Source organism: Mauremys mutica, chromosome 8 (assembly GCF_020497125.1).
Source record: "Mauremys mutica isolate MM-2020 ecotype Southern chromosome 8, ASM2049712v1, whole genome shotgun sequence".
Taxonomy (NCBI): Eukaryota; Metazoa; Chordata; order Testudines; family Geoemydidae; genus Mauremys; species Mauremys mutica.
The window spans coordinates 48,297,391-48,316,842 of record NC_059079.1 but is presented as its reverse complement, the minus strand read 5'-3'; the positions used below and the strand labels follow the sequence as shown (position 1 = coordinate 48,316,842).

General features: G+C 43.0%; 1 protein-coding gene across 2 annotated transcripts in view; it reads left to right on the top strand.

The window, feature by feature from the left end:
• Positions 1 to 19,452, top strand: part of CDC73 (cell division cycle 73) — a 180,990-nt gene that overhangs the window by 148,028 nt on the left and 13,510 nt on the right. The window contains exons 14-16 of one of the 2 annotated variants that reach the window (XM_045026656.1): positions 3,768 to 3,929; positions 5,810 to 5,910; positions 18,035 to 18,468. In XM_045026656.1, the coding sequence (XP_044882591.1) occupies positions 3,768 to 3,929; positions 5,810 to 5,910; positions 18,035 to 18,216 (445 nt within the window). In that variant the 3' untranslated portion in view covers positions 18,217 to 18,468. Of the gene's footprint in view, positions 1 to 3,767; positions 3,930 to 5,809; positions 5,911 to 18,034; positions 18,469 to 19,452 lie in introns of those variants that run through there. The other variant, XM_045026657.1, reaches the window with a different exon arrangement.

The following is a 19,452-nucleotide window of genomic DNA, read 5'->3' as shown; positions in this document are numbered from 1 at the left end:
TGTTTTAATATTTATTTTGTTTTTGATTTAAATTATTTTAATACATGTAGGCCTTAACATAGATTTAACGTTAAATAGGGTTAAATTAAAAAAATCTATTTAAATTAAAAAAAAATCCAGCATTCTGTTTGTAATATCAGTTTTTATCCATCCTGCTCACCTGGGGAGCAGTGGGTTCAAGTTCCTGCTTTAGAGTGGGGATTCAAATCTTAGTCTCTCACATCCCCCAGCACAGGTGAGTGCTGCCTGGACTATGTGGTCTAAGGGGGCACCACCACCATTTCTTCCTTCTTCGGGGTTTTATGAATGGGGCCTAAGTTTCCTTGTGAATCTAGTTTAAAAAATTTGAAAGTTTCATTTTGAAAATCTTGAAATGGTTCATGTTGACATGAAAAAAATTCTTTGAAACAATTTGCCAAAATTGACACAAATTCACTAAATATTTTGGTCCTCCCAAATATGCATTTTTTGGAGATAGAAATTTAAACTGATTTTTTTTCCCAACTCTGATTACTAGTATAAAATATTTGTATTTTGGAGATGCATTGTTTTCTGGTAGTTAGAACTCTGCACTGGGACTAGGAGACCTGGGTTCTATCCTCAACTTTGCACTGGCCTCTGGATAACTGTGGACTCCTGACTTCACCTCTATGCCTCAGTTTCCCCATCTGCAGATGGGACAGTAATGCCTCCTTTGTAAAGCAAGTTGGGGTCTACTGATTAAAAGCACTTATATTATATATACTTAACAATTATATATATATATATATATATAAACTACTATATACATTTATGTATATGTTTTTGGGATCTAAGACCACAGTTCTTCAAACTGCTCCATACATTTTATTTACAGCAAGATAAAGAGACTTCTTCAAATGTATGGAGCATTTTTAGGACTGGGGCTAGGAAGATTTATTTTGTCCTTAAGAGATTATCTAAGACATGAGAATCATATCGTCTTAGTTTTTCATGCATAATTGAGCATGATTTGTGGGGGGGGAACCCCCAAGACCTCAGACTAGGCATTCAAAAATCTGGAATTGTTGTACTGAGTTAAATAATTCATCTCTGTCTTATCAGTACTCACCATCTAACTAGATGAAAAATAAAAAAAAAATCTTTAACTTCAGCATTATGATAAACCCACATGTTTTGGTTTGTGCTAAGACATAATTTTGATGGATAGAATCAAGTCCCTATAGCCAAAAGCTATAAAATGTGCACCAATGAGCTTCATGACATTACTTAAATTGTTGTTGTGGGTAAACTGCTGGTGTCCCCCTATTATTGCCATGGCTTTCTGACTTCCCATCCAGTGCATCACATGTAAGTAAGTGGGCAGGCCCCAGAGGTGTGGCAACAACTCGCACTTTGATTTTCAGAAATCAACTCTGCTCCCTTTAGTCAAACTGCTTATAACCGTCTGTACTTCAGGAAGTAAGAACTCATGATTGGTTTCATTGGGTGACCCATGAGTGGTCACAATTGTTTAAATAGCCCTTTATGTTTAAGATGCAATTTAATTGTAGTATAAAGAGTGCTGTTTTCAAAAACATAAAAATCCTGACATGAATACAAAGAAAGTGACTGCTGTTACATTCAGGAGTCGAGGATTGCAATGACTACTGGGTTTCTTTAGTTATACTGTCATTGGCCATGGAAGGCCACATCCTGCCAGCAAGCATTGAATTAAAAGTAGTGGAAGGAGAGAAATTCTATCTGATTTGAATTTGATCTTTATGGTGTAGGTATTTATTCAAATGAAATGGTCGGTATTTAGGTTAGAACCCTTCGTGCTACAGTATGTATTGATAGGTGAGCATAATGGCTTCATGATTTGAATTCACAATATATGTTTACAAGGTAGTGTTGTATCAAAGGTCTATGTTACTGTTGTCTAAGATTTGTATAATCCATTTTCTGTCGATGTGTATAATAGCTCAAAAGTAGAGGATTCGATCATTAATGCAATAGATCGTCAAAGGAATTTTGGGTAAATGCCTTAGTCTTCAAGAATTTTGGAGGCATAAATTCACATCTTCTGTAGAATGCTGAAATGAGGTTGAGTCTCCTAATGTCTGGTACAGCATGGGAGACAACCTTTTCCCCCCAAACCTTAACCCTCACGCAAGGGGAGGATGATGGAATCCCAAAGACTATCTGGGACCAGTACTGGATCAGGGGCAGATGGGAGTTCTTAAACAGGTGGAAATGATTAAGGATGTAGAGATGACCTGCATTGAATAAGTTATTGCTGGATATTTCACATATGAGTTACGTTAATAAAGTTGTGGCCTAATTAAACCACATCGCTTGCATCTTATCTGTCTTCTTGCATGTCTGGGACAAAGATCTGACAAACTTTTTTTTAATGGCATAAACTGTCTAAATACTTAAATCCATAAATATGTAGTGCAAAAGCTCCATATATTAATACTTTGATTTTTTTTGCTACTAAAAATACTTAAATCACCTATTTCTGAGAAAATTATTGTAAAATTATAGATTTAGTTAATGATCAAGCTTTCTTAGCATGCCCTTCTGCAGTGGTTTGAGATTGACCTGCTAAACCCAGGGTTGTGAGTTCAATCCTTGACGAGGCCATTTAGGGATCTGGGGCAAAAATCTGTCTGGGGATTGGTCCTCTTTTGAGCAGGGAGTTGGACTAGATGACGACCTGAGGTCCCTTCCAACCCTGATGTCATAACTATAAAGGGAAGGGAACAGCCCTCCTGTGTACAATACTATAAAATCCCTCCTGGCCAGACACACCAAAATCCTTTTATCTGTAAAGGGTTAAGAAGCTCAGGTAACCTGGCTGACACCTGACCCAAAGGACCAATAAGGGGACAAGATACTTTCAAATCTTGATGGGGGGAAGGCTTTTGTTTGTGTGCTCTTTGTTTTGGGGTTGGTCGCTCTTGGGACTAAGAGGGACCAGACATCAATCCATGCTCTCCAAATCTTTCTGAACCAGTCTCTCCTATTTCAAACTTGTAAGTAACAGCCAGGCAAGGCGTGTTAGTCTTATCTTTGTTTTCTCAACTTGTAAATGTTCCTTTTTGCTAAGAGGATTTACTTCTGTTTGCTGTAACTTTGAACCAAAGGCTAGAGGGGATTCCTCTGGGCTCTATGAATCTGATTACCCTGTAAAGTTATTTTCCATCCTGATTTTACAGAGATGATTTTTACCTTTCTTTCTTTAATTAAAAGCCTTCTTTTTAAGAACCTGATTGATTTTTCCTTGTTTTAAGATCCAAGGGGGTTGGATCTGCACTCACCAGGAAGTGGTGGGGGGAAAGGACAGGGAATGGTTAATTTCTCCTTGTTTTAAGATCCAGGGGTTTGGATCTGTGTTCACCAGGAACTTGGTGGAGAAATCTCTCAAGGCTGCTGGGAAGGAGATAGTCTGGGGGGAAGGTAGACAGAGTTTCCCAAATAACTCTTACAGGATTTGGGTGGTGGCAGTAAAACCAGATCTAAGCTGGTAATTAAGCTTAGAGGTTCTCATGCAGATCCCTACATCTGTACCCTAGAGTTCAGAGTGAGGAAGGAACCTTGACACCTGATATTCTACGATTCTATACAGAGGCATTTCAGAGACGAAACATAGAGTTAAAGAATAGTTTTTAACCCTGTTAAACTTCTACTGTGATCTTGTCAGATTACTTGCATTATCAGAAGAGGTTATGGTTGGTTTACTTCTCTTGTTGACTGTAGCAAACAAATAACATGGGTCTGCTAAATGCCTCTTTGTTCCCTAGGTTTGTGCCATCAGATGAAAAGAAAAAACAAGGCTGTCAGCGAGAAAATGAAACTTTAATACAGAGAAGGAAGGACCAGATGCAGCCTGGGGGCACAACAGTCAGCGTTACTGTACCTTATCGAGTGGTAGACCAGCCTCTGAAACTTATGCCACAAGATTGGTAAAGCAGAGCTGCTATTTTGAATTATTTCTTTACACATTTAGTTCTCTCTTTCAGAACAAGAACAGATCTTGAAATGAGCTAGTAAAATAACTCCAAGCTAATTGGTGCATAAAACATTAACAAATGTGTGTGGAAATGGCTGGATAGCAATTATATAGTAACTTGTTCCTTTCAGGTTGTGTTTATTAAAGGGGACTTTTTTAAAGAACAAACTGTCATCTTTCAATTATACAAACAATATTCCTGCCTTATTCCATGGTTGTTTTTTTTTGTTCAAAACCCTCCAGGAGTATGAAAGTAGCACTTGAATTGTTCAGGATCAGAGCTACTATATTACTTCATTCACTCAAACGTTGCATCTCTGAAAGAAAAATCCTTGTCTATAGCCAATCTTTCTGAATTTTATTTGGAAGGGAAAATGTTGGGGCCTTATATTTCTGACTGTAAATTTAAAAAAAAAAAAGAAGCTGGAAATAATTTGCATCACCTTTAAGCTAACATGCATAATGGTCAGAGACACTGACATACTCTTCAAGATAGAGCTCTGTGAAAGGGGAGATCCAGTCACGGGGCATCTTTTTGCAAATGTGTCATAGGTTGGTTTGTTTAACCTGCAGGCCCATTTGTGAGGGCCTGTAAAAAGATGAACAGTATCTGTCAGTACTTTTACACTCCAGGAGGGTTTGTAAAAAGACAACCCTTTAGTATTGATTAATCAGATAACCAATATTCTTGCTTTATCCTCCCATTTTAAGAATACTTAAGGCATGTACAAGACCTAGTGGTCTGTAACATTCAAAGCAGGATGTTAAAAGGAAATAAGATCTAATTCTCCAGATAATTAGGCATTCTCTGTGATGGGAGCAGCAGGCAAACAGAAAACAATAATAGCTGCCGAAGTACCAAAAGGCAGCTTGCATCTTCAGTAGACTGTAAACATTTTTGACAAAGGTAAAGCCATCTTTGTGATTGATTTTCCAGAGTGGAATCAGTGATAGGGAATTAATGTTAAAGTTTTTTTGTTTCAACAACTTCGTAACAGCTAATGTGAGAAATGTTTAAGTGTATAGCTGTGTGTTTTTATCATTTCAGAGATCTGATTATTTTTCTTCATTGGGGTTTTGAAATCCTTACAATAATGCAAATTTAGGAATTAGATTATGGGACTATTTATTTGTAATATGGTAGTGCTTAGCGACCCCAGCCCTATTGCTGTACAAATGTATAGCACAGAGACGATGCCTGTCTCAAAGAACTTGCTATTTGTGAATTTCATCTTCTGTATTAACAGTGAATAGATTTTTCTTAGACTACAGGTGGTAGCTATGTATATTCATAAAAAGTACACTTTGAAAATGTAGGTTAAATTGTTGCAGCTGTCTATCCTGTTGCAATGAACTTTTTGTATTAAAAGTTTAAAGTATGTGCCAAATAAGCATTTTTAAATTGCTACATCCCATTTAGTTTACAGTACAATTCATAGGGGATTATCTCTTAAATTCCAAAGCATTTTAAAAAAAAAATCCTAAACAGTAATCTCAAGAAATGAACAGGATTTACTTTTTGATAAATACAAAGTTTGAAATTGAGCTACATACAACAAAAAGCAGACATAAGCCCAGAAATATTACATACAAAAATAGTGTTAATGCTGAAGAGACATACCTGTGGAAAAAGCAGCTGTATTGGAAGCACAGCAGTGCTATAATGGTGACATTATAAATAGAAACTGCTAATGTACGATGCTGTCCTCACAGTAGTGTTGACAACAACCTGTGTCATATGAATAATAGAGATTTTTTTTTCCTTTTAGGGATTTACAGTGACTAAAAGCTCAAGTCCTTTAATGTGTGTGTCTCCTTCTCCTTTAATTATAGGGATCGTGTAGTCGCAGTGTTTGTGCAGGGTCCTGCTTGGCAGTTCAAAGGCTGGCCATGGCTATTGCCTGATGGATCACCTGTTGATATTTTCGCAAAAAGTAAGCTTCTACTTACAGATAAATGCTCTTACATGTTTTTATCATCAATGCATACCCACCAATAGTCCAGGTTTGGCTGGGACTGTTATGGGATTTGGATGTGGTAGGGAGCTAGTGTCTTGGCACCGTTGGCAAGTATGATTCTTGCTCTCTACAGCTCCCTCTCCTCCAGGAAATGAACTAGCACCCTGGCTTCTTCCATACACCTTCAAGAAAACAAGTTTTTCAGCGAGGTAGACTTCTTGAAGATGAGGGGGCTGTTGCTACAGAACAGTTGGATTCTATTCGATTTCTGGGAGACCCTTTAATGCCTCAAACATCTCTGATTTCCCTTTACCCCCAGAAACACTGATAACATATGTTAAATAAGTCTGAGCTCTGAATCTTCCTTGAGAAGGTGGTCTGCTGTTACAGAACTGCTCCTCCTCTATCCTTCAGCCAGGCAGGGACCATCAGACAACTTCTCTCTTCATTTACTCCAAGACAGCCCAACAACTATATCCCTCCACCGCAACCCAGCAACTCCCAGAAATCTTGCTGCTTCATGAAGTTCACAGTACTCACCAGTTGTTTCTGAAATAGCAAGTGCACAAGTTTGCATTTTCTCTGTTCTCACAAACATCCTAAAATATAGAGTATTACAGGGTTACAATCAGCTCCCCTCTCTCTTGTCATGGATAGGTTACGTCAGTTTGTATTTTGCTATGCATGGCATTTGTATAAAATAAGATGTCTTCCTAAAACTTTAACCTCTGACATAGGTAAAGCTACTTCTCAGGTACAAGCTAGATGAAAGGCAGTTAGTGTGCTGATATTTGATAATGACATGCAGGCCCTGGATTTAGACTCCTGTGCAGCCAGGAATTTGCCTAGTGTGCCTTGAGGCCAGTGCTGTTTGCTTACATGGGCAAGCACAAACTGATGCTTACTTTTCTGACTGCAACATGTGGAGCGACATCTAAGGAAACTCCAGGCCTTTACTGCTTCTGATCTGTACTCCCATTTCATGTGCTGCTGTTGCAAGTGGATTGAGTGATTTAAATCTGCAGTGGAAAACCGAAATCAGTTTTAATCAACTTTTTCATTTGTACTTCACTTATTTTCTACAAAAAGGTGCATTCTCATTGGCTGATATAATTGTTAAAACATATTGATTTACTACTAAAAACAGCCTTTACACTAGATTTGGTACATCATCTTGGTACCTATGTGGGAACACTATAACTATATGCTTTAATTTAAGCAGTTGGATAGTCTAATATTTTCAGATGCTTATTAACTGTATGTTTTTAGTATGTTAGAAAGTGGTGAATGATACATAGATTATTTATGGGATAATTAACTTTTTGCTCATAATTTGTGTCAAGTTGCATTGGAATGGTAGCTGGAATTTAATTAAACACACAAAACAGCATACCGTATATATTTGTTAATAAGCCGAATGTTTTTGGTAAAAAAATGACGCATCAAAAAGTGGGCGTCGGCTTATAAACAGATATACGCCAAAATTGGTTGATTTTAAACTCTATGGAATCATCGAATTGAATATCTAATACATTATTGTTTTGTTTACCTGGAGCATTCGCAGGCACGGAGCCCCTCAGCTCCCTGTGGCCACGGTTTGCCATTCCCAGCTAATGGGAGCTGCAGGAAGTGGCGCCACTTCCCGCAGCTCCCATTGGATGGAACGGCAAACTGTGGACACTGGGAGCTTAGGGGGCTCTGTGCCTGTGAATGCTCCAGGTAAACAAAACGTCCAGGCCCACCAGAGGCTTACCCTAACGGGCCAGGAGCCAACTTTTGCCAACCCCAACCATCTTGGGGGGGTCGGCTTATAAATGAACGAGCTAATGAACGAGTATATACGGTACTTATTTTTTATTTAAATATTTTAAGAGATTATAAGTTTAGGCCTTAAGGTACTTTGTATTTAATTCATATTTTAAACAGGTTTATTTTTAAAAAGAAAAGCTTACTATAATTTAAACAACAATTAAAAAATCATTGATTTATATCTACCCGGTGGTGGTGTTGCAGCCTTCAGGCTGAGAATCCTCTTCCTCTTCATCCCCAAACACACACATACTCTTGCCCTGTGTTTTCTGAGCTATAGTTAAAAATCCCTAGGTCCTGCTACCAGTGCCCTAGTCGAGGCAAGAAGAGAGTAATGAGTTTGTGGAAGAGAAATGAGGGAGAGGATGCTAGTTGTGAAAAAGAAGCAAGACTGAGGGAGAGGAATGAGAGCTGAGAACATGGAGAAGGGCACTCAGTATGGAGAAAAAAAGGCCTGAAAGTGAGAAAAGGGACAAGTTAACAGTAGGCACTGAAAATGAAAGAGGAAAAGGGATAACACAGTAAGCTATGCTAGAAAAATGTCCCTGCCCTGAAGAGTTTAGTCTGAAGGCACAAACTAAGAAGGGGTTGTGAGAGTTACAACATATAGTATGTTGTCTGTCTAAGAGACATACATGTGTTCAAGTTGAAAGGGGAATGTGATTACTTTTCTCCCTGGCTCATAAAAGTACTCCAGAAAAGCAAACTTTTTTTTAACCTTAGAAATGCACCAGATTGTGTCACATGCTAGATATTTCAAAAATATTTTCCTAAAAAAAAAAAGTATCTCTAGATCTTCCTACAAGAGCTTTATTCCATCTTCCAAACAAACTATTTAGTATTTTCTGGGCTATTCAAAAGAGCGAGTGCTGGCTGGTACTACCTGCCACTCTGGCTCCATTTATCATTTTGCCCCCATACAATCTCTTTAATAGCCTAACTAAATATGATCAGCAGCTTCTGCACCAGTCCATTATCAAACCTGTAATCTGCCAGCATTTATAGAAGCTAAAAGCTTTCAGAGGCAACCTGGCCCATTTCCAGAATTATGATTAACAGAGATTTAAAGCTGGTTACTGTAGATTAAAATTTTGGAAAATAAGAAGTTGATTGCCGTAAAATCTAAGCAAATAGATCTAAATCCATCTAGTAAATCATGGATTAGACTCTACCCAGATCACATCAAACTAGTTTTACTGTCTCAGTCACTTTATGCTGGTTAAAATCCTGTAAAGTTTCATGAATGGAGCTTAAAATATTACTCTTCTTATCCATTGTTTTCTTTTCAATCTACAGCTTTTGGCCCTTCTTGTGAAACTGTTTTGACTCTATTTTTGGACTGACACTCATATAAAAATAACAGTTTTCTTACCTGTATACTCTTTACATCCATAAATGGGCATATCAAATGAAAAGTTGAATATTTTGCCATTTCAATCTACATAAATATTTTATTTGAATGCCATTGTAAAGGTCTTCCTTCTATAACATGTTAATGTGCTTCTGTTGAACCCGAAGGCCAGTTTTAGTGGGTTGACTTTTGTTCAATTATCTTTAACCTAAACTCAGAGGTTCTGTTTAACATTCAGAGATTTTCTTTGTAAATGCATAGTCTTGGTATGCAGTTATCTATTCTTTATCTGCTTATTGTGAAAGGCTTGGCATCATTTGATATGAAAAAACTAGCTTTATTCATTCTTAGTCTTCATTCAGGAGGTTTGAAGTTGACTTGATAGTCTAGTACATAAGATGATTTATTTATTGAAGCAACTTCTTAATTGTCTAATGTAAAGAAATGAGAACTTTTGTACAAAAAAGGCAACCTGAGGCCCTTATTTTGTGCATATGTTAGTGTTGTAAGTTTACATTTTTCATGCACGTAGGTACATCTTGCTATAGAATGACCCATGGATATAGGAGGGCAATGACTAGCCCAGTTTGGTTAAAGATTTGGGTGGGAAGGAAAGATGAAGGGCTGGTGTACTGAACAAGAAAACTGCAAGTGAAGACCTGGCTAGAGTTATATAAAATAATTACATAGAGAAGTCTGGTCAGATGTTCCTTTTTCTTCTCCTATACTACAAAAATGAAAATCAACTCAGAAGGCTGTAAGCTTAATAAAATAGATTGAAATAAGCTTCAATGCACATAATTAGTCTGTGGAACTACCTACTGCAGGATATTAAGGCAAGTATTGTAGCCTAGGCATTTGAGATTGAAGATTTGAACCGAGTAGCATTACAGTTAAACCTTGTAATTTTATCCTGGACCTAAGTATCAGAGGGATAGCCGTGTTAGTCTGTATCCACAAAAACAATGCGAAGTCCGGTGGCATCTTAAAGACTAACAGATTTATTTGGGCATAAGCTTTCATGGGTAAAAAATCCACTTCTTCAGATGCATGCAGAAAAGGCAGCTGGGTTTGTTACAGGGATTGGTTCCTAGGTTAGTGTTTCTGTGGTGTGCTGTGTAGTTGCTGCTGAGTAATTGCTTCAGGTTGGGGGGTTATCTGTAAGCGAGGATTGGCCTGCCTCCCAAGGCCTGTGATAGCAAATCATTGATGATGCACTGGAGAGGTTTTAGCTGGGGGCTGTACGTGATGGCCAGTGGTGTTCTGTTATTTTCCTTGTTGGGCCTGTTCTATAGCAGGTGACTTCTGAGTACCTGTCTCGCTCTGTCAGTCTGTTTCCTCACTTCCCCAGGTGGGTATTGTAGTTTTAAGAATGTTTTATAGAGATCTTGTAGGTCTTTGTCTCTGTCTGAGGGATTAGAGCAAATGCGGTTGTATCTTAGCCCTTGGCTGTAGACAATGGATCATGTGATGTGTCCTGGATGGAAGTTGGAGGCATGTAGGTAAGTATAGCAGTCAGTAGGTTTCCGGTATAGGGTGGTGTTTATGTGACCATCACTTATTTGCACTGTAGTGTTCAGGAAGTGGATCTCTTGTGTTGTATGCACTGGTCCAGGCTGAGGTTGATGTTGGTGTGGAAATTGTTGAAATCCAGATGGAATTCTTCAAGGGCCTCCTTCCCGTGGGTCCATATGATGATGATGTCATCAATGTAGCGTAAGTAGAGGGGACAAGAGCTGAGGAAACATTGTTTTAAGTCAGCCATAAAAATGTTGGCATACTGTGGGGCCCTGTGGGTATCCATAGCAGTGCCGCTGACAAGAAGGTATAAGTTGTCCCCAAATCTGAAATGTTGTGGGTGAGAATAAAGTCACGAATCTCAGCCAACCAGGTGTGCTGTGGCCTCATCAGGGATACTGTTTCTGACAGCTTGTAGTCCAGGCTCGTGTGGAATATCAGTATAAAGAGCTTCTACATCCATGGTGGCCAGGATGGTGTTTTCAGGAAGATCACCAATGCATTGGAAGTCGGTGGTGTCTCGAAGATGGCTTGGAGTGATGGTAGCCTACAGTCTGAGGAGAGAGTCCAAATAGCCAGATAATCCTGCTGTAAGAGTGCCAATGCCTGAGATGATGGGGCATCCAGGATTTCCAGGTTTATGGCTCTTGGGTAGCAGATAGAATATCCCTGGTCACAGTTCTAGGGGTGTAGATTTGTTCCCATGCTGTAGCAAGGAGTTTCTTGAGCAGATGGTGTAGTTTCTTTTGGTACTCCTCAGTGGGATCGGAGGATAGTGGCCTGTAGAATGTGGCAACTACCACCACACCACAGAAACATTAAGAGAGGAACCAATCCCTGTAACACACTCCGTTGCCTTCTCTGTCCCCATATCTACTCTAGTGACACCATCATAGGACCCAGCTGCATCAGCCACAACATCAGGGGCTAATTCACCTGCACATCTACCAATGTGATATATGCCATCATGTGCCAGCAATGTCCCTCTGCCATGTACATTGGCCAAACCGGATAGTCTCTACATAAAAGGATAAATGGACCCAAATCAGACATCAGGAATGGTAACACACAAAAACCAGTAGGGGAACACACCTGGACATTCAATAACAGATTTAAAAGTAGCCATCCTTCAACAAAAAAAATTCAAAAACAGACTTCAGAGAAACTGCAGAGCTACAATTCATTTGCAAACTTAACAGCATTAATTTGGGCTTCAATAGGGACTGGGAGTGGCTGGCTCACTACAAAAACAATTTTCCCTCTCTTGGTATTGACACCTCCTCATCAGTTATTGGGAGTGGACCACATCCACCCTGACTGAATTGGCCTTGTCAACACTGGTTCTCCACTTGTAAGGTAACTCCCTTCTCTTCATGTGCTAATATATATTTATGCCTGTATCTGTAATTTTCACCCCATGCATCTGAGGAAGTGTTTTTTTTTACCTACAGAAGCTCCTGCCCAAATAAATATGATAGTCTTTAAGGTGTCACCGTCCTCCTCATTATCCTGGACCTAGGTTATCAGTTCTCATGTCTGAGAAATCTCCCCTCTCTGTTCCTGTATTACACAGTTACATGTATGGTGGAAGGCAAGGGCTGATGCTTTTTTTTATAGAGGCCAATATTCTGTACTGTTGGCAACAGGGTAATAGACTAAATGGACCACTGATCCAGTATAGCATACGAAGTTCATATGGTCTCAGCTCCTTCTGAATCACAACCTTTTTATTTTAGTAGTAATTTCAAATAAGAAATCAAATGCTATAAAAGCCTCTTGAAAAAACAACTGTGAACTGGAAGCACACTGTGATTCTAAACTGTTAGTTTTGACTTTTTCTATTTGTTGACTATAGTTATACTGTATCTAAGTGACAGTGTTACTGAGGCCTGGTCTACACTAGGACTTTAATTCGAATTTAGCAGCGTTAATTCGAATTAACCGTGCACCCGTCCACACCAAGAAGCCATTTAGTTCGACCTAGAGGGCTCTTTAGTTCGAATTCGGTACTCCACCCCGACGAGGGGAGTAGCGCTAAATTCGACATGGCTATGTCGAATTAGGCTAGGTGTGGATGCAAATCGAACTTACTAGCTCCGGGAGCTATCCCACAGTGCACCACTCTGTTGACGCTCTGGACAGCAGTCCAAGCTTGGATTCTCTGACCAGCCACACAGGAAACGACCCAGGAAAATTTGATTTCCTTTTCCTGTCTGGGCACTTTGAATCTCATGTCCTGGTTGGACATCGGGGCGAGCTCAGCAGCACTTGCAACGATGCAGAGCTCTTCAGCAGAGGAGTCCATGCAATCCCAGAATAGAAAGAGGTCCCCAGCATGGACAGACCGTGAAGTCCTGGATCTGATCGCTGTGTGGGGCGATGAGTCTGTGCTTTCGGAGCTGCGATCCAACAAACGGAATGCAAAGACCTACGAGAAGGTCTCCAAAGCCATGGCACTCAGAGGATACAGCCGGGATACAACGCAGTGCCGCGTGAAAATCAAGGACCTGAGACAAGGCTACCAAAAAGTCAGAGCGGCAAACGGACGCTCCGGAGCACAGCCCCAGACCTGCCGCTTCTATGAGGCACTGCATGCCATTCTAGGTGGGTCTGCCACCACTGCCCCACCAGTGACCGTGGACTCTGAGTATGGGATAGTGTCGAGGGGCAGTTCCTCGGCGATGTTCGCCGATGGGGAAGATGAGGAAGGGTTTGTGGAGGACGACGCAGGCGACAGCGCTTACAATACCGCTTTCCCCGACAGCCAGGATCTCTTCATCACCCTCACAGAGATCCCCTACCAACCCTCCCCGGCCGTTAACCCGGACTCAGAATCAGGGGAAGGATCAGTCGGTAAGTGCTATAAACATGGAAACATTTATTTTTTTAAAAACAGGAATAAAAAATATGTAAAAACTATATAAAACCTTTTGCTTAAAAAACTATATAAAGAGAAGGTCCACACAGATAGGGATGGAACAGAAATCCTCCTGGGACAGTTCCACGAAGCTCTCGGAGAGCAGCTCGAAAAGTCTCCGCAGGAGGTTCCTGGGGAGAGGTGCCTTATTTGGTGCTCCGTGGAAGCACACTCTTCTGCGCCAGGCCATCCTAATGTACAGCGGAATCATTGCCTCCACCAGCATTGCAGCGTACGGTCCTGGTCTGTGCAGGGATTCGAGCAGCATCCGCTCTCTCTCTCTCCGAGTGACCCGCCCCAGGCTAATCTCGTTCGGCGACTGCTGCATCTAATTAGGGCAATTAGTGTACTGTTACTATTGTGAATGCTTGACTTTTACTTTGCATAGCAATGACCTTCGCTTAACAGCCACGTGTTGGAGGCCACAGAGGAAAAGCATACAGTGATCTTTCCCGTGCACAGCCGCGAGGGGCTGGAACAGAGTCAGACTTTATGCTTTCCAGATTGCCTTCAGCGGGAGGGCACAGCTATCCATTAACTGTTAAGCAGCCTATAGTGTAGTGCTTACCAGGCCTGGCTGCTACACGGATTCAGCTGTACCGCCCCGCTTGTCCGATCTCCTGTGCAAGACCGCAGCCAATGAAAGCGTATTCCGAAATCTCGAACTTGTCCTGAGAGCTCGTGAGACTAGGTGCCCTGTATGGTCTTGTTCACAGAAACTGACTAGACTGTGTTCAGTGTTCGCAAACATGTATATTTTCAAGGAAATCACTTCCTTTTTCCCATCACACAGCTGCGGCTCTTTCACGAACTGCCCCGGCATCCCCCTCACAGAGGCTGGCGCAGATTAGGCGGCGAAAGAAAAAGACTAGGGACGACATGTTCTCGGAACTGATGGCTTGCTCCAGAGCCGAGGCGGCCGAGCAGAGACAGTGGAGGGAGACCCTATGTCAGCACCAGCGCTCACACAGCGAACGGGAGGACAGGTGGCGGCAGGAAGACCAGCAGGCGACTCAAACGCTGCTTGGGCTAATGAGGGAGCAAACGGACACGCTCCGGCGCCTTGTAGATGTTCTGCAGGACCGCAGGCAGGAGCAGAGAGCCCCCCTGAACTGTATCTGCAACCGCCTTCCCCCGCCACAAAGTCCTGTCCCCCCCCCCCTCACTCAAAATCACAAGAAGGAGGGGCGCTAGGGGCCGTGAAAACTGTCACTCCACCCCAGCAGAGCGCTCATGTACCAAACAGCTCTCATTCCCTAAAGTGTGAGAAGTGCTTCCCTTCCTGGATCACCCAGTCCCAAATCCAAGTTTCATCCCCCCACTGTGTAGCTGAGTATTAAAAGTAGTTTGTTGTTATTCACTGTTTCCGTCACGTTTTCCTTGTCAGAAGACTTTGTGTGAAGGGGGGGGAGGGGTTTTTTAATTGCATAGGACAGCCTCCATTACCAGGGTACAGACTTGGGGGCAGGATCAACAGCAGGACACACACAGACTGCAGTCACTAGGCACTAGGGTCATTCTGGGAGGTGAATGCTGCCCCGGGTCAGTCTGTGAGGTGTATGCTGCCCCAGGGTCCTAGCGCCTGACATCCACAAATGGCAAGGCAGGCTGCCCTTACCATGCCCTTCCCCCCTAGCCACGAGCCTCTCCGATGCCCTGAGCCCCAGCAAGAGCCCTCATCCACGGACACATACCCTTCCCACACACCCCTCACCCCTTCCTACGCCCCAACCCCCAGTCCAGAGCCTGCATCCAAACTCCGTCCCAAAGACAGCACCCCTCACCCCTTCCTGCAAACCCACCCCTTCCTGCACACCCACCTGCAACCGTCCTCCCCCCAGAGACCGCTGTAGGAGCAGGAGCCTGTCATTCCTCTAGTGTAGAAGCGGTCTGGACATCAGTGCACACCGTACCCACCACAGTCCGCGTCCATGTTTCAACCCTTGAACAGGAATTCATAATTAAGGAAAACTTTATTAATAATCAGTGTTCCATTAAAGTTATTTTAAAACGTGTGTTGGAAGGGGGGAAACCTGGAGAACGGGGTATGTAACCGCAGATCGAAGTCAACAGTCACTGAAACAGGCTCAGGTTCAGCTTCTCTGTAAATCAACTGGAGAGTCATAGGTTACCCTGCTCTCCGAGGAACCTATCTTTCAAAGCCTCCCGGATGCACAGCGCTTCCCGCTGGGATCTTCTATCGGCACAGCTGTCTGGCTGAGCGTAATCAGCAGCCAGGCGATTGGCCTCAACCTCCCATCCAGCCATAAAGGTCTCGCCCTTGCTCTCACAGAGATTGTGGAGCACACAGCAAGCAGCAATAACAACGGGGGTATTTTTTTCGCTGAGGTCCGAGCGAGTCAGTAAAAGCTCCGCCATCTCCCCTTGAGACGTCCGAAAGCACACTCCACCACCATTCTGCACTTGCTCAGCCGGTAGTTGAAGAGTTCCTTCTCACTGTCCAAGGCACCTGTATAGGGCTTCATGAGCCAGGGCATTAGCAGGTAGGCTGCGTCCCCGAGGATCACTGTAGGCATCTGCACATCCCCAACCGTTATTTTGTGGTCTGGGAAGAAACTACCTGCCTGGAGGCGTTTAAACAGACCAGAGTTCCTGAACACACGCGCGTCATGAACCTTGCCCGGCCACCCCACGTAGATGTTGGTAAAACGTCCCCTATGGTCCACCAGTCCTTGCAGCACCATAGAAAAGTAGCCCTTTCGGTTAATGTACTCGCTGGCCTGGTGGGCCGGTCCCAGGATAGGGATGTGAGTCCCATCTATAGCCCCACCGCAGTTTGGGAATCCCATCGCGCCGAAGCCATCTATGACAACCTGGACGTTTCCCAGGGTCACTACCTTTGAGAGCAGTTGCTCAACGATTGCGTGGGCTACTTGAATCACAGCAAGCCCTACGGTAGATTTGCCCACGCCAAAGTGGTTCGCTACTGACCGGTAGCTGTGTGGCGTTGCAAGTTTCCATAGGGCTATGGCCACTCGCTTCTGCACAGTCAGGGCTGCTCGCATCCGGGTGTCCTGGCGCTTCAGGGCAGGGGCCAGCAAGTCACAGAGTTCAAGGAAAGTGCCCTTACGCATCCTGAAGTTCCGCAGCCACTGTGATTCATCCCAGACCTGCAGCACTATGCGGTCCCACCAGTCCGTGCTTGTTTCCCGGGCCCAGAATCGCCGTTCCACACCATGAACTTGACCCATTGCCACCATGATCTCCACTGCGCGGCGTACCCTGCTTTGTGAGAGGTCTGCGCCACTCTGTGACTTCCTGTCCTCACCGCGCTGACGGAGCCTCCTCGCCCGATTTCTCAGCAGCTGACTGTGGAAGAGGTGGACGATAAGGTGCGAGGAGTTGACAACGGCCATAAGTGCAGCGATGATCGCAGCGGGCTCCATGCTCGCAGTGCTGTGGCGTCCGAGCTGTAACCGACCAGAGAAGGGTGCGAACAGATTTCCCGCCGGCGCTTTCACGGAGAGAGGGCGGGAGTGACGGTTCAATGATGACAGTTACCCAAAACCACCCTCGACACATTTTTCCCCCCAGCATGCATTGGGGGGAAATCCCAGGATTCCAATGGGCAGCGGGGAGTGCGGGAACTGTGGGATAGCTTCCCACAATGCACCGCTTCCAAAGTCGACACTGGCCCCGTTACTGTGGACTCACACAGTCGAACTAGTGTATTTAGTGTGGATACACAACTTCGACTTCATAAGGTCGATTCCACAAATTCGAATTAAGTTGATTCGAAATAGTCTTGTAGTGTAGACGTACCCTTAGTTGCTGCCATATCAAAGTAAGCAAGGAGTTTATGAAAACCATGTGTCTGTCTATTCACTCACCTAACCCCCAGTTAAATTCATTCCCTACTGGGTTGGAATGCCGCATTTGTTAAACACCAAAGCAAAGTTTCAGACCATTTAGGACAGGAAATGCATCAGAATACCTTACCAAGTTGAAGTTGTAGGGGTAATTTTAAGTATTAAAGACTGGCTGTAATATCTAAATTGGAATTTGGCCAAGAGAGACAGGTAACTTTCCTACTGTTGCAAAATAATACCATGGAATGTGGTATATATATAAAAAATATTGTATTATTTTGCAATAGAGAGAGAGAGTGTGTGTGTGTGTGGTCAGTTCTTAGTGTTATTTAATCTCCAAGAGACAGCACTTCCAATAGCACAGTGTCTCTTAATGTCATGTTGGTGCATTAGCCAAGTACCAACTCAGAGGTAAGTATCAGCTACTGAATCATTAAAAACACTTCCTGCAGCACCTTAGGATTACCTTGAAGTTCTGTCATAATACTGATTGGGACTGACCTAAAATAATTTGAGATCTGATGATATCACAGCATAAGATACCATTTATACAAATGAATATGTAAACAGTGAATATTATCTTGCTACAGAGCTCAAAGTATGTTTAGCATTATGAAGGTAAATTTGTCTTGGTTGGGAAGCAGCCTCATCAGTTTTAACTCATTTCTTTTGCAGATGTAGCGTGTGTATCAGAATTGAGACTCATGAATGCATTATTGAAAATCACTCGAGCAGCATTCTCAGTTCACGAGGAGCCAAGAGCCATCCACAGGAGTACTGATATTGAGCAGGGTAGCACTATTCAGATCAGTGGCTACCCACAACCACAGCAGTGTGAGAGCAGTACTCTTCTTTGACAGGATGGGGCAGTAGCTATAGTCCAGAATAAAAGCTCTGGTGGTCACTACTTGTGCATCAATTTTACAAAGTGTTGTAATGAGTCCAAGAGTCTCAGCTCTGATAAACGCTGCATTATGTCCTCAGTAGACACCAGTAATAAGAAGTGAAGCAAGCCTGGAGAGAAGGCAACAGCCTGGAGTGGGAGGCAGAATCCTACTGTATATTTGTGTGGTATTTGAAGTTAAAAACTCAACCTCAAATGTACACACTAAGACAGAGCAGTTGTAATAAGGGGAGTAAAAGGAGGAGGATTCTGCTTCTGGGAGGGAAATGTTTTCTGAGCCCCACATTGTGAACACAGAACATAACAAGAATCCTACTGCTGTATCTGGTATAATTGTGATCTGCATTCTTGTTGTAAGTAATTCTAGCAGGCTACTGAATAAAGCAATGCTGTGTTTTCCTTTCTTTAAATTATTTTATTGACCTCTATAGTGTTCAGAAAATTAATGCTTTTGTACTGAGTCAAAATAATAACTTTCATGTAGGCTAATAATTTGCTGTGCAGAGGACTGTTTATGCATAAAAAGTTAAATTTATGCAAAGTAAATGTCCCCCTAGTAGTTCACTTTCAAGCAACTCAGGTTGCTGCATAGACAGCCCTTAAATGATCAAGATGGCTTCAAAAGGTTTAAATTTACTGATTTTCATCTTGGGACAACTCAGAAATGGCTAAATAGAATGTCAGCTCCCCACCCCCACTCCACCCCACCCAAAAATTGCATTTGACTTGAATTCAGCTCAACAAGCTATTTTTCCAAGAATCTCTATGCATTAAAAATAGGGACTGCCACTTCACTCATAATCATAGCATTGCTACTATGATATATGCCAGGATGGCCAACCTGTGGCTCTGGAGCCACATGCGCCTCTTCAGAAGTTAATATGCGGCTCCTTGTATAGGCACCAACTCCAGGGCTGGAGCTACAGGCGCCAACTTTCCAGTGTGCCAGGGGATGCTCGCTGCTCAACCCCTGGCTCTGCCACAGGGCCTACTTCCACTCCACTCCTTCCCGCCCCCTCCCTTGAGCCTGCTGTGCCCTCGCTCCTTCCCCTCCCCCCCAGAGCCTCCTGCATGCCATGAAACAGCTGATCAGGAGGTGCATGGAGGGAGGGGGAAGCAGTGATCAGCAGGGCTGCTGGTGGGTGGGAGGAACTGGGAGCGGGGGGGGAGCTAATGGGGGGGCTGCTGA